The sequence below is a fragment of the Brassica napus genome, chromosome C8 (genome assembly GCF_020379485.1).
Source record: "Brassica napus cultivar Da-Ae chromosome C8, Da-Ae, whole genome shotgun sequence".
Lineage (NCBI taxonomy): Eukaryota > Viridiplantae > Streptophyta > Magnoliopsida > Brassicales > Brassicaceae > Brassica > Brassica napus.
In genome coordinates, this window is record NC_063451.1 from 37,474,765 (window position 1) to 37,490,491 (window position 15,727).

At 33.4% G+C, this 15,727-nt stretch overlaps 2 protein-coding genes across 5 annotated transcripts; both read right to left on the minus strand.

The window, feature by feature from the left end:
• Positions 1-109: 109 nt before the first annotated feature.
• On the minus strand, positions 110-3,744 carry LOC106433978 (actin-histidine N-methyltransferase). Of its 2 annotated transcripts, none has more exons than XM_013874821.3 (15): positions 3,433-3,744; positions 3,160-3,263; positions 2,963-3,026; positions 2,755-2,865; positions 2,579-2,638; positions 2,360-2,467; positions 1,884-1,956; positions 1,693-1,733; positions 1,545-1,625; positions 1,322-1,357; positions 1,167-1,250; positions 927-1,060; positions 771-853; positions 540-688; positions 110-450 (listed from the first exon to the last, which is right to left on the minus strand). In XM_013874821.3, the coding sequence occupies exons 1-15, from the start codon at positions 3,550-3,552 to the stop codon at positions 298-300; spliced, it is 1,401 nt and encodes a 466-aa protein (XP_013730275.1). In that variant the 5' UTR covers positions 3,553-3,744; the 3' UTR covers positions 110-297. The 2 variants fall into 2 exon arrangements, with proteins under 2 accessions (XP_013730275.1, XP_048620608.1); XM_048764651.1 differs by having other exon boundaries at positions 2,755-2,881; positions 3,433-3,570.
• Positions 3,745-5,511: 1,767 nt separating this feature from the next.
• Positions 5,512-9,967, minus strand: LOC106434006 (ABC transporter G family member 18). 3 transcript variants are annotated; one of them, XM_013874842.3, is made up of 3 exons: positions 9,777-9,967; positions 7,208-8,040; positions 5,512-7,085 (listed from the first exon to the last, which is right to left on the minus strand). In XM_013874842.3, the coding sequence occupies exons 2-3, from the start codon at positions 7,964-7,966 to the stop codon at positions 5,718-5,720; spliced, it is 2,127 nt and encodes a 708-aa protein (XP_013730296.1). In that variant the 5' UTR covers positions 7,967-8,040; positions 9,777-9,967; the 3' UTR covers positions 5,512-5,717. The 3 variants fall into 3 exon arrangements, with proteins under 3 accessions (XP_013730296.1, XP_013730297.1, XP_048620607.1); XM_013874843.3 differs by having other exon boundaries at positions 7,208-8,023; positions 9,777-9,923; XM_048764650.1 differs by lacking the exon at positions 9,777-9,967 and adding an exon at positions 8,815-8,834.
• Positions 9,968-15,727: the final 5,760 nt, after the last annotated feature.

A 15,727-nucleotide genomic window follows, 5' to 3' on the forward strand; every position in this document is an offset into this window, starting at 1 on the left:
TTTTAGGATCACATCGAATTTTATTTTCATCCAACAACCAACAAGGCCTGATCAGAAAGATCTTCGTTGTTTAGTATCTCTCTCGGAAGATATGGTTGGTATATCGATATTGTTTCACTAATAGCTCCTTTAACTCAAAGTCAAGCAACAGAATCATAGATTGTGTTTGCATTCTCATGATCTTAACATACACGTGGTTACCATCCAGATCCAACATACATGTTCATCCTTTCCTTTTTCATATTCTGACCAAGGAAGAAAGTAAACTCGACTACTTATACAAGTAATAGGGCTCGTTTAAGGTGCTGAAAACAAGTTTGTGCAATAATGAATAAGCCATTCAGCTGCAGATCTCAGAACACGAAGCTCCCCAAAGATGAGCTCTCTTGCCATCTGCCTTCTAACAGTAAGCCTTTGTGATTCAAAACGGAAATTAGATGCTCCTAGTTCCTGCAAAAGCACCCAATAAATAAACCTTTATCAAAACCTATATTTCAGTTCATTATGTGGCAATTAATCGAGTCGAAATTCTGTAGTACCTTGATGCAAACACTATGATCCACAATTAAACTGTTGATATGAGCCAAGATGATCTTATGTGCCTCCAACTCTCTGCTCCTGTCTTTAAAGGGAAGCCGAGCTAGCCGGCCATCATTTTGCTCAGCTTCTTTTGACAAATCATTTAGCTCTGAGAATATCATTATTATTATATACTGTTAATACTTTCAAGATCAGCCTCAAAAGAGAGTATCTAGTTTTGATCTGAGCACCTTGAGGAGAGGTACAAGAGAGAAGACGTGCAAATGCTCGGAGTGACTGAGGAATTCCTTTCCCTGTAGCTGATTTCACTTCCCTGAGATAGAGAGAGAACCAAAACTAGACTTAGATTACACTTAATCACATATGCAACAAGCATTAACACCTACTTGATTGTGAAAGTATCATAAGAAGAGTGAAAGATATTGATATCTTTGACACTTCTTGTGTAGTGGGTCTGGAGAAGTCCCAGCTTCATGTTGCGGAGAGGGTCATCATTTGGTATATCCATTTGGATTTGAACCTAGTCAATCAATCAAATGACTATCAAGTTCAAGGTTGGTGAGTAGCCATCTTCAACTCAACATCTACACATCAATGTTGTTACAGTCATAATAGAGAAAGCAAACCTCGTCATGAGTGTTGTAAGGAAAGGTAAATCCAAAATCCAACATGAGTGTAGCATTTGAGAATTCTCCATACCTAATGAGGACCTACACAGATGTGTTTGGTAAGCTCTCAAAGCCTGTGATTAAAAGCAAATCGCTTTGTATTATAATCATACCTCGTCACCAGGACTGTAGTCACGATCTGCAGTGACCTGCAAAGTTTGAAAACTTCAAAATCATGCACTAGGTACAAGAAGCATGTATCTTACAAGATCAAAATTTTAACTTAAAAGAGTCTCCTAATGTAATCAAATGAGATATGGAGGTGACAGAGAATAGCAAGTAGATGTAGGCAGACACAGGAAGAAGAGAAGTCAGAATATTAAATGGGAAGTAAACCTCAGATAGTTGGTTGTCTTCATCAGTCAAAACGATTGATGCAGAAAGTCCATCATGGTTCATGAAATCCGCAAACGGAATCTGTTAAATGGTCAGATCACCTTGACAAGACCAAAAAGAAACGCAGAATCATGACTGAAGACACTACCAGTGATATGCCTCTCGAGGTTTCCCACGCACGTGATCCCACTGTCCAGAGCAACAAGTTATCCATATCAAGTAAAAACAAAAACAAAACAAAAGAATGCCAGTGACTCAGTGTTAACACATATAGTGGTTGAGTAAAATCAGAGACAGATATAGCGCCAAATATAATTAAATGTAGAGTAATTTTCTCACCTAATGTATATGCATACATGAAATTTTCCAGAGCTGGGCGTTCAATGGCACTGGGAAGATGTTCCTTGAATGCCTAAGAATAACCAAAAATAATTTCAGAACTCTTATTAATTAGGAAGAGACAAACAAAATTTAAACATGCAAATGTACCTTATTCACTACCAAATATAAATACACATGTATATTATGTACTCGGTGGATGCATTGCTAAGACACATGATGAACAGAAATTAATTATGTCCATAACATTTGCTAGTACCATGATATATTTCATTCGTTTAACCACTATATGGGCGTGCCCTTGTAATGGTTTCATAAATTGTAAGTTAATAATATACTAATCGAGGGACAAAATAAGGGAGTAGCCACAATGTTATATAAATAGAGGTGTGCAAAAGCAGACCCTTTCTCTATAAGAACATGGGGAAATCGAATTTGCCACCAGAAACAAACATCACTAAAGGAAGCATACTTACTTGTGATACAAGTGAGAATTCCTTTTCTATCCGAGCTTTTTGTTTTACAGTTTCCTTGTGAACTGCGCTACAACGAATCATGCCAAACTCGTTTTCATCCCAAAAGATCTAAAGAGCACAGAGAAAAACCATTATTATAAGTATTCTACTATTGGCCAAGAGAAAATTTTCAACACTCAGAACTTCTGACCAAAATAAGGACTAGAGTGAAAACCCCACCGTGCTGTGCATATCTGAAAGCTGAGGAAGTCGGCTGATATAAGGAAACCATCGAGAGTTCTGATTCAGAAAACAATAATAAACTCTCAAAGTCAAAGAAAAATTAAACAACTCACATAAAAACGGAGACTTATATTAAAGATTACATCAACCCAAAGATGTTGATGACAGCTTACTTGACCAGCGTTTATCTCTATCATAAGAAGAGCAGCAAGCTTTCCTATGTTTCCAACTTTATCGGTCAATGAAACTCTAATATCAGTTGGAAGCTCATCCGGAGTTATTTGCTGAAAACATACAACTCTAATATCAAAATGTATTAATCTTCAGAAACTCGTTTTAGATCTCACACAAAAAGAAGAAAAACTCATTTTCATAATATACCGCATTAAAAGGGACTTTAAGAATGCAGTCCCCGGCATGGATTACTTTTGAGGCAAACAAGGCCCTGCTCAAAAGTCAAATTATGTTAAAAACTGGTTAGTGTATTTGGCATTATAAACAAACCACTACACCAAGATCATAACTTGTATAAGCAAACTAGTCGCAAAAGATTCTAACGAGAGAGAGATATCACTGACCTGCCATAGGGGGATTTACCAATGGAAAGAGTGTTAGTTAGCTTGGCTCCAGCAATTTGCTCTAACCAAGGTAAGAAGTCAATGCAATCCTTATCCAAAGCAGCCTAAAAATATAATGACATCATTCATACATTAATCAGATTATAAAATTTCAAGAACTCAACAATTTGATTTTCCGTCTTAGTTTTACGTTTCCCAATAGAAGAGTTTCAGACAAAAAACTAAAGCCTTGTCTGAAATTCTCCAAGAATATGCGAATAAGAAAAAAAAAACCTGAGCTTGAGACTCTGTGAGTGATTGTGCATTGAAGCTGAAACGCTTTGCTAAAGAAGAGGTGAAAGTGCGCCGTTGCTGGAACACAATCAGCTTCACCGTCGGACAGCTCAATAACATATCTCCGACCAAAGTCCCCTAAATCTTGTCGCGCGTGAGCAACCACCGGTCGTATTAATGACGGAGTGTATATCGACTGCAGCGAGAGTGGTGGTGGAGTGGTTGCGTTTACAGAGACGGTCCAATCCTGTTTATTTTTCTAATCTAGAATTTTAGTACAGTATCGGTTCACGTTAATCAACCGGATAAGACACCCACGTAGCGGTTATTGGTTGTTATATTTAAATGGATTTGAATATCCAAACTAAATCTAATGTTATTGGTTTTATGATTTTAAAATATGTATTAAAATCATGTATTATTAGTTTAATGATTCATAAATTTTATATTATGTATTATTGGTTTAATGATTTATAAATTCTATATCTGCACGTCTTTTATGTGGGGGGAGAGCTCCACGATTATTGAAAAAACCGTGTGTTACATGGACAAAATAAGAGACGTGTGTATTTTGTACTGTTCGCAGACACGTAGCAGTTCATGATGCGATTTTTAATTTCTTTTTTAAATAAAAAAAAAAGTAAAAAAATAATAATAAAATAAGAAACCCTTAATCTACTTTAGGGATAAAGATGCTCTAAATAACTGACATAGTGTCTATAAGCTTTGACTTCGTCGGGGATGCCTCTAGAGGGTCGTCTACTGTCCAGTAAATCGTAGCCAAGAGAATTAGAGAAGCTACATGAAGTGGAGACAAGCTCGCCTCTTCTGTGAGGATTACTTTTTTGTAATAGTTTAGAGGTATAAAGTAACGTAGTAGTAACAAAAAAAAAGCAGAGGTACTAAATTTTAAGGTAAACAAATCCTAGTTTGAAGGGAGACCACGACCGTGTATTAGACCAAAAGTGAAAGTTCCAACAGCTTGAGACAGCTGTGAATGATTAGATCAAAGGTTGTATTATTAAAAAGTGAGCAGTATAGTTAGTACTTAGATTTTAATAATCTTAGAGACATTAAAACTCATTCATAATTTTAAGGTATGAAATAAAAACCAACTACACTTGTTTAAATCATCTCCATATTCAGGGCGGTCCTGAAATTTTAGAAACTTGTGACATTGTCTTACATAAAAAAATTTTTTTACCAGTTTAAAAGCCTAAAAATTACTTTTAAGAACTTATGTCTATGTAATTTTTTTCAAAAATCCCGACTATATTTCATTGATTTTGGTTTTTCGATATACTTTAGATGATAATTGATGTCTGGAAATGTTTACAACAAAAAAATGTGTGGACATTTTTTCCCCACGTTCATAAAGTAGTAACAACTTAATTTCGTATATAGATGCTTTAAACGTGAGTTTAAGTAGTTCAGTTTTAGTTGAAATTTTTATTTCCCACGTTATAACTTAATTGTGTATTTAGATGCTTATATTTGATATGTATATTTAAATGGTTCGAATTTAATTGTGTTCTGAAATGCTTTAAAAAATTTCTGTCTTCAAAAATCTATGCATTAAATATATAAATTCCACTTTTATTTTACACAATTTATGAATTTGGGTCCCTTGAACTTTAATACATTCAGACGTACAATGCCACTTGTTAATCGCATATCCAGATAAAATTGCAGTCCAGTATGGGTTGATATTTCTTATCCGACAACCAAACTTTTGTAATTTATTCGCCACCAAACGGCATTTATGTTACGAATTTTTGGATGTGAACGTATGTATATACATTTAAGTTTGAATATGAACAAATAATATATTCAAGGGCCATTTCAACATAAAATCGTATTATATATTTAGTTTTGAATTTAGATGCATTTTCAATCCATTTTTACCAAATTAAAAACGCTAGAAAATTGGAGACTAAAATCCATAATAATTATGAGACACTATATGATGCCAACTAAATTTGAGAATTGAATTGTGTGTTGAAAACCTGAATTTTTTTTTCTTCAAAAACTTGGTAAAAAAATGTTTGTTTTACTATCCAGTAATTATGATACCTGAAATACTAAAAGAGAAATGTATGTTTGACAATATTAAGAAAAGGATACAAACATATGAAACAGTTACTAAAGTTACAACTTGATTACAAAAACTACAACAACAAGAAGACTTGGAAGCTTCAAGCTTCACTTAAATGTGTATATTAAAAATAGGTAGATGCACTGATCGCCAACGGAAGTATATATGCTCTGTGTGTTGTGGACAGTCTTCACGTCCTTTTATTCTTGCTTCCAAACAGCAAGGAGAAGTAAAACAAGATCCTAAAGAAGAGACCCCAAGCTAACGTAATCCACAAACAATCCCATTTGCTCAACTGAGAAATACCTTGCTGCATAAGTAAGTCAGGCCCTGTTCTCAAGCATGTGGACTCCGTTATCGTTGTTCCTAAAGAGCTACTCAGTGTATCGAGGAGCTTAACCTTCATCGCATCAGGCACTTTCGCCAAAAGCGTACCATCAAACACTTGGACTCCTCTAACAAAACAGCGAGATGGGTCATCAAACTCGTTGATTAAGACAGCTTCGTAGGGATACTTCAACAATGAAATGTAATGAAACCATATCCAGTAAACCGGTATCCGATCCCGGTTAATGTAGAATCCACCCAAGAGTAGACAGTAGGAAAGATAGGCAATAGTGATCATGAAACTTATCATGACATTCGGAACCAAACCGGATACGAAGGTGACAAAAGAGGATCCAGACCAAAAGCCTGCGTAGATTATGAGGCAGTAATAAAGGAAGCTCTCTAGTCCACCGCTTAAACCAACAGTCCAGAACGTGGTCGCAGCAAATGCAATTGAGAGAGCAAGTAGCTGAGGCAGAGAGACAAGAGAGTGAGAGATTACGTACGAAGATGTTCTGTATGCGTTGCGCGTTGTCTCTCTCAAGAAAATGAACCGTTCTTGGAGAAAAACTGGAACGTTGTCTGCACAGACGTAGAACATCGTGGACATGCCAAATGCAAAGAAAGCCATCCGCTCTTGTGCACCTCGTGGAGTGTTGTCAAGCCTCCAGTATATAGTAGCTAAGAGAAGACCAGTGACCATGACAGTGGCGATCCTTGTCCCTAAGAGCTCGGGTGTCCGGATCCAGTTTTTCATGTACCGTTTGGCTAAGATGAAGGTCTCGACCAAGGGTGGGTTTGCGTATGAAGATACCGAGTCCATGGAAATGGGATTGGAACTGGTTGAACCGGAGACTAGTTTGCCTCTAGAAACACTTGCGGTAATGGATTCTTTTAGAGACAAGGCTTGGTAAGGTGTGGTCATTGGCGTGGCTCGAGCAGATTGGTTTTGTTGCCACTTTTCGTTGAATTTAACCAACTCTCTGGTTCCTTCACTAGATCCTTCAAGCTGACGAACTAGGTCAAGTGCGAACTCGGTTATGTTCTCTTTCTCCGGGATAGGATGTCCGAAATCAGACAAGAACTGAGGAAGACTTGTCGGAGAACCGCTGAAAACATTCTTGCCGCGAGATAAGATGATAAGACGATCAAGCAAGTCAAGAACTCGAGCGCTAGGTTGGTGTATTGTCATAATTACGATACTACCACTCCTAGCTATACGTTTAAGAACCTGAAAACCGAACCGGATCTGAGATTTAGCCATTTAGGTAAGTAATTTTATTTTAAAACATATGGTAAACTATATAAAAATTTTGAAGATAATAAGAGGAATGTTTTATCCGGCTGCCTTACCTGAACCACCATAAACGCGTTGGTTGAATCCAACCCGGACGTAGGTTCATCAAGGAACAAGAGGATAGGATCGTGGATGATATCGATTCCTATCGACACGCGCCTCCGCTCTCCACCAGAGACTCCACGGTGTCCCTCGTCTCCTATTATGGTATCCGCCGCGTTTCTGAGCCCTAACTGGTCTATTAGGGTTTGAACACGCTCCATTTTCTTGGACTTGGACAAGCTTCTCGGGAGACGAAACTCTGAAGCGAACATTAGAGTTTCTTTGACGGTGAGCATCGGGAACAAAAGATCGTCTTGCATGACGTAAGCTGATATCACTTTCAGCAAACGAGTTTGCAAGATCTTCTCTCCGTTTAGAGTTACCGTGCCTCTCAGGCTACTCACGCGTCCCGCTAGCGCGTCGATCAACGTGGACTTTCCCGCTCCGCTTGCTCCGAGAACGGCTAGGATGTCTCCGTCGCAAGCCTCGCCGGAAACATCGTTGAGTAGAGTTTTCACTGAAGCTGGCTTTCCTCGAGAGAAGTCAAACCGCCGGCGATGTACGATGTCGTAGCTGAGGTTGTTGAAGGACAAGAGAAACGGTACGGGTCTTATTTCAGGGGATGTGAGATCAAGTATGTGATGAGTCGAAGCATCTTCGCCGGAGTTTTTCTTCCGGTCACCTCCGTCGAAATCTTTCAGGAGCTCTCCGAGCGTCGGTTCGCTGCCGCCGTCGAATGATATTTCTTGGGATTCAGCAGAAACACGTGGCATCGTCACAGGGGAACTTAATGGCGTATTCTTGGAGATGAAGCTAACAGTGAAGTATCTCTGTACAAGTGGAAACCCTGAGAAAATCAGAAGTACATTTAATATAAACGAAGATATATATAACACGATGAATCCGATATCTGGATTCATTCTTCTCTGCAGAAAATATAAAATAATTGATTAAAAATCTATTTAAATTTGCAAAAAGTTAATCTCCATATGATCCCTTATATACTGAATCACAAGTCACTCGACCAATCATATTTCACCACCTAGATAATTCTTCGTTTTTCAAAAAAAAATACTGAAAAGAAAAAATAATCGAAACAAACACTATATTTCTTCCCTCACTTCAGAAAAGAAAAAGCAAACTTATTCTACCAGCCTCAACCGTTACGTACATGCGTAGCCATGATCGCCACCACCTCCTCCATTACATCAATTTTAAATGAATAACTTCCACAAAAAATTACTTATAAAATTATTTCAAGTTGTTTACTTCTTCCACGAAGTAACGGAAATGTTTTCATCTCTCCTAATTCTTTTGATTTGGAAGCGACGACACCATATCTTTTTTTTTTCTTCTCTTGATAAAGACTATCCTTCATTCTAATGGTTTTTGAAGTTAGGGAAGCGATCAAAATTGTGTACAAAATAATTCTGCAAAAGATAAAGCAAACCTTACAGATGGCTTACAGAAATTCTATACATTGGTAGGTGGTGCATACGAGTTCGTATTACAGTTATTTAGCAAATGATTTAGCATTAAAGTTATGTCTCAGCATTTAATTATTTGATGTTGTGCAGTTTTGAATCTTTTTTGTTTTGTTTTGCAGAAGAACCGATGTTACCACATCTTCACACGGCCATGACTTTCTTCCTCTGACCAAAGCTCTCGACTAAAAACGAAGGTCAATAAGCAGACTATTTAAAGTGAAATGAAGAGGTATGATTGTCAGAAAAATCAAACTTAATTACAAGTAGATTCTTTGCTTAGATTGAAGAAACAAAACGAGATATTCTAGATTAAACTCGACACAACTAAAGAAGAATGGAAGAGAAGGGACACTCTCAACCCACATACCACTCACGTTTTGATAAATATGTCAGATGCAAAACCTTTTAACCATTCAAAGGAGCATTAAAAAAAACTTTGCCAATAAATTATTTTCCCCTCTTTAAACATCAATAAATCTTAAAAAACATTTTATGCTTGAAAATTTCTTAAATATCAAATTTGCAAAACCTTTGAACAGTATTTTATGTAATAAATATCATAGGCGTAACATATATAAGCATGTCTGGACAGGCCTGAGGCCATTTTGAATTTGGTAAAATAAAATAAGTAATCAGCTAAATATGTTTACTTTTTTGTCGACAAGTAAATATATTCACATATAAAAATTATTAGCATACTATCTCAAATTTTGGTCAAACAAGTATAATATCTAAATTATGCAATATTTATTTTATTATATTTCACTAATAAATATAGTAAAATGTCATGTATAATCAATTACTTTTTTTATAATTATTCAGATTTCTATTTATGTAAAGTAAATATATTTTCTGGTCACAACACTTTTAAGTTGAACTAAAAATAAGTTTTTGTTATTTATGAAGAACAAAAATAAATTTTCAAATTTATTTAAAACAATGAAAGAATAACCGTGCTTAGCACGGGAGAAACATACTAGTTTTCTATAAAGAGGTCACAAGATTGATATTTTAGTCTATTATAAAGTATTATAAAGATCATGAATAATACTAAAAAGAAACTGGGACTCACTAACTTATGAAATGGTAAACTTACTTGTTTTTCTTTCAATTATCTTCTTTCCGGGAGCCAAAAGACATATCTGTAGTTCAGTTTTTGGTATGAGCACAAACAGCGCTCTCACTCTCCTCCTATTTAAAAGGAATAGAAACTCATTTATTATTTTTGTCTGAATTTAAAAAAAAAAAAGAGAAGACATAAGAAAGAAGAAACACGTCTCTTTAATTAATTAGTAAGAAACTCTATTAAGTAGGAATAGAAAACCAACGAGAAGAAAAATATTAATAAATTAAAGAGTACATTACAACAGAAATGTTGTTAAGCAAAAAAAAACACTGAAATGGATATATATCACACCGTATTAGTAGCTATTAGATTTTAAATCTTACTGGATATCTGACAAAATACAAATAACCTGATTCAGATTAAAAATATATATTCCTAAAACAATCGGATACCTGCATAGCTTGTTCCAATCCAAAACATAATTCACAGAAGCTTACAGTATATAATAACCCTGTTCTTTTGATAGACGCTGCGTCTAGCGTCAACGTCTCCAATAAATCCTGTAATTTTGTTGCTTTAAAAGCATGATGGCAAAGAACCACTGAATCCAGTGTTAATTAAACGAGACGCGGCGTCAGATTTCCGATGATATTTGACCGCTTGAAATTCTAGCGTCAATTAAACAAGAACGCGGCGACTCTTTTTGCTGTTACGGCGACATTTTTTTCTCGTCATCTCTGTCCGCGTTTCTTTCGCAAAGTAGTTGATGCGAATATTTGGTGACGCTGACGCTAGATACTGCGTTTATCAAAAGAACATGACTAATAATATTTGCGGCCACAAGTTCATGTATGAGGTCATGTTCGACAAATATACGGGTAAAAAGACATTAGAGCCCGGTGAAAATTACCAGTACAACAAGAGAGATCTAATTACAAATGTGATATGAACAGCAAGAGTTTCCGGAAAAGAAAAGGACGAATTTGAATAAATCAGCGACAAACCACTATACCACCATAATTATCCTTGAATTATTGGATTTTGGCGTGGCATTGAGCAAATTGCTTGTTGTCCTTCTTTGCTGGACCACTTTTCTTAAATTTATTATTGTTACAGTCAGAGTATTTAATTTCTAAATTTCTAAATTTAACTTAGTCATCTTTATAATAGCTATGGGGTTAGATATCACGGCCTGTCACTTACTTTCACCATGATTTTTCGTTGAATATATTTTTGTAACCATGAAAAATGTATAAAAACAAAGTCATTCGTGAGAACAAAAATAAATCAAACTGCATAAACTTATACTGCTATATGTCATCAATACAAAAGCAAAGAGGTTTAATTTTTGTAAGTGATTTTCAAATAAGAGGGTTTAGTATATTGTCTTATATATCGTTAGTCGTAGTGTAATTGTGACAATGGTGAACTCTACCAGCTATATCATATTTTTTATCCCGTAACCGAATGGTGTGTGTATACATGCATTTCCATGATAATGGGGGTAATCAAAGGAGGTTAGTTATCAAATGATGTATTTTAGGTTTAGTAAGTAGTATCTTAAAAAGAAAACTAAGAAAGGGAAAACAAAAATTTGTATCGATCATGGGGCGAATAAGTTATATTGATGTGCTGGTTAGGCTAGTAATTAATTTGTGTTTAGCTACATTTGGTCTTCAACGTGTGTGTGTTTTTAGCTATGTCTCTCAATTTTTAAGAGAAACGTAATAAATACAGAGCTATATTATTTGGTGTGAAGAATGATTGGGCACGAAGATAGTAGATAAAATTGTGTGGCTCGCAGGACTCGACGATAAGAATCTCGTCGACATTACTTCTGCGGGTAAGGTTTGATTGGTGCTCCTCAGTAGAATAATAAAGGGCACAGCAAAAAGGTGGGAAATAAATGAGACATTTGCTAAAAACAACCTGCATATTCAAGTCAAACTTATAAGTGTACCCCACTTTCAGTCAAATGCAAAGCCAATCTAAAAGGATAGTGAAAGTACTATTTAATCCTTATGACCAAACAAAAAAACAGAAATATATTTTACGTTTTTATCCTTCGGAAGTCTACACGTAATAAAAGAAGTCTACATATATATAGACTTCATACGAAGTCTACCTTATAGACTTATTTTGAAGTCTACACTCTAATTTGATATAATAATTTAATTTTAAAAATGTATAAAAATAATTATTGTGATATTTTTAACTAATCATCAATATAATTGATAACATGAAGTAAATAAATTAAAATTTCATATAATTGAACAATTTTGAAGAATATATACTAATTTGGTTATCATGTGTTAGACAATGTTCATAGTTTAGAAACAAAAGGTTCTAACATGTTATGTCTTTTAGTGGTTGATTTCATAGGGTTAGATTTTAGATTTTGTTTTCATTTTGTTTTATTAACTTAAATCTGCATATTAATGTTTAGTAGTTTATATTTTGTATAATTGAGACTTTTTGATTATCAAGCAAAACATTTAGGGTTTCAAATTTGTGGTTTAGGATATCGTAGACTTACAATAAAGTCTATTTATTTGAAGACGTCTTTTTAGTCTATATTTTTCAATTTTTTTTTTACAAAAAATCATTATATTTAAACTAAGTTATGTTCCTTAAAAATAAAATAAAAACGAAATCATAAACTATAACTATTAAAAAATAAAGAAATAAATTTAGTAAATCATATATTAAAATTATTAAAATAATAAAGAATAAGCAAGAATAACGAAATTATTATAGTAGACTTCTAAAAAGGTCTACTATGTTATAGTAAAATCTACTCCAAAATTTTAATTTTATTAGACTTCAAAAGAAGTCTACAGCATCGTAAATTTTAACCTAGTTACATTTTTGTCTCCCTATATAAACAAAATTAATACAGTCTCTCTCTAAAGTGGCTGCACAAGTTTTTAAAACTCTCACCCTTCTCTCTAAAACTCTCTTCCTTCTCCCTAAAATTCTCTCAATTCTTTCAAAAACTCTCTCATTTCTCTTCTTTCTCTCAAAAATTTTCTCAAGTCTTTCTCACAATGTTATCTTGTCATTTTAGATATTATGATTCATGGTTTTCATCTTCTCCTTTAAAAAATGTAAGTTTTAGATCTATAGATTTTAAATGTGTATTTTTATGTTATTTATTTCTAACAATATTATCTTTTTTGTAGGTATTATCACTCATGGATTTCATTTCTCCTCTAAAAATGTAAGTTTTAGATTAATAGATTTTAAATATATATTTATATGTTTATATTCAAATAAATTTATACATCAAGCTCTGTGCATTAATTTGCTACTAGTTTAACTTATAAATTCTATTTTGAAAAGTATTTTCAGATTTAAAATTATTTTCAAATTTCAAAATGTACAGATTTTTCCAGATCTGAAAATTATCAGACAGTGTAGACTTCCAAAGAAGTTTACTAACGCTAGTAGACTTCATATGAATTTTACTAAACCACAAAGTTTAAGCATACTTCATTGGAAGCATACAAAAATATGACTTTAATTTTTTCAATGTTTTTTAATAATTTTATCTTGTTTTGCAGTTATTTTTTTCCATAGTTGTTTTCTTCTCCTCCCAAAAATGTAAGGTTTACATCTATGGATTTTAAATATGTGTTCTCGTATTTATATTAAAATAAAGTTACATATTCAAATTCTATGTCTTTAATTATTACTATTTTATCTATTAAATTATATTTTTAAAATTTTTTTAGAATTTAACTTATTTCATATCTAATTTTTTTTTGATAGAGTAGACTTCAAAAGTTAGGGCTGGTTGACTTGAAAAAAAGTCTACAAACCTTGAATTTTAAGCATATTTAATTATAAGCTTACTCAAAATATGATTTTAATTTTTAATTTTTTTTTGCAGGTATTCTCTCCCAAAGTTTTAAAATCATCTTCCCAAAAATGTAAGCTTTACATATATTCATTATAAGATATTTTGTGTTTATAATGAACTAAATTTAAAGATTCATACTTTATGTTTTTGCTTTGTTACAAGGATGACAAAAAAACTATTTTTGAAATATCTTCCAGTACAGAATATTTTCAAATTTTCTAAATGTACACTTTTAGATATGAAAACTTTACGTCAGTGTAGACTTCAACTAAAGTCTACTAAACAATAACTTTACGTAGACTTAATAAAAAGTCTACTAAAATATGATTTATTTTTTTATCTTATGTTTTTCTCATAACTCTATCTTATTTTGCAGGTATTTTTTTCAAGACTTTATTTGAGACATCAAGATTATGAAAAATCAAACATACTTAAGAATACTTTTTAATATATTGCTCTGTAATAATTTCTCATAATAAAATATTAATTTTTAAATAATTGTTTAATGCATAATCTATAAAGATTGTATTCATTTTTAGTTGTGTTTCACTTGTATAATATTATTATTTTTTTGTTAAATATCAATTTTTTCACAAGATCTAATCAACCAAACAAGTAAAACCACCATAGGCTAAAATAATAACTAACACACATGTGAGAAGAAGAAAATCTATACAAAATTCTCAAAAAGTTTCAAGAGTAAAACTAATCAATTTTTTTTTGCAATAAGTTCCAAGTGTATAATTATAACACATTAACTTTTGAAATTCACCCAAGACCATTAAATTACTAACATACACTGTAAAATAATTAAATCATGAAAAAATATGATGAATAATACACAATTGCACTTTTAATAGAATTTACGACGTAGACTTCAACTGCAGTCTACCTTTGTAGATTTACAAAGACGTCTACACTTATTATCTAACACCAAAAATTTCTAGTTGGCTCTGACTTGATACACAAAGGCGTACAAAGTGTGTCTTAGCTAACTCGATCAAGTTCCGCACTTGTCTATCATTCCTGACATGCATAGGAGGAGTATCCGGAGCCATTTGTTGTAAAATGACGTCTGGTAAGGAATATGTTAGCACCACCTTCTCGATTTTCTTGTCCAGACCATAATCTTCTAGTGCCATTTCAAGAAGTTCACCACGTGTAAAACCACCCGACATAAGAAACATTCTCCTTCATTTCCGATTATTGACCACAAACTCCCGCAAAGAGCCTTTCACCACCCATTCTCCGTATACAACAGGTATCTGAGCCATTTCCTGTAAAAAAAATACAGGTTTACATAATCAGCAAAGAAATATTTCATGTTTCATAAAACTATAAACGAAGACTTACAAATACGTCTACAATTATTAGCTAACAATATTGTCAAATCAAATGAATTACACTTTCATAATTATAAAACATTTTCTTTTCAAAATCACTCAAACCCATTAGGATTAACTAACACACACTGTCAAACAAAAAAAAAACTAAAAAAACTTAATGAATAATACACAAATTCACATTTTTATAGATTTTTCTATGCAGACTTAATATTCTGTCTCTGAAGATCTAGACGTTCGTTTCAGTTTACAGACGTAGACTGTCAAATAGGTCTACTAGTTGGGTTGGTTTTTGCAATTGACCATTTTAGGGTTGCTTTCTATAGTTGAAAAAAGCTGTGATTTTGTACATGTAGATTTTCATTTCAGTCTACAATTTAAAAAGGTTAGTTTTTGCAATTGACCAGAATTCATCCAAGATTTGACTTTCAGAACCAAACTTCATATGCAGTCTACATGTTTGAATTTTTTTGAAAGAGGTTAGTTTTGCAATTGACCAAGTTTGACTTCCAATCAGTAGATTGAAATGAACGTCTGCGGGTGTGTAGACTTCTTGTGAAGTCTACTCTCAAATCCGACGGGTTGGTTTTGCATTTGACCAAAATAAAAAAAGTAGACTTTATATGCAGTCTACATTTTTTTTTAAGATAAGAAGACTGCATATGAAGTCTACAATTTAATAAATTTTTGATTGCTTTTTAAACTTTTTGGTCAAATACAAAACTAACCTATTCAACGAAGTCAAAGTTTTGGTCAAATGCAGAACTGACCTTTTA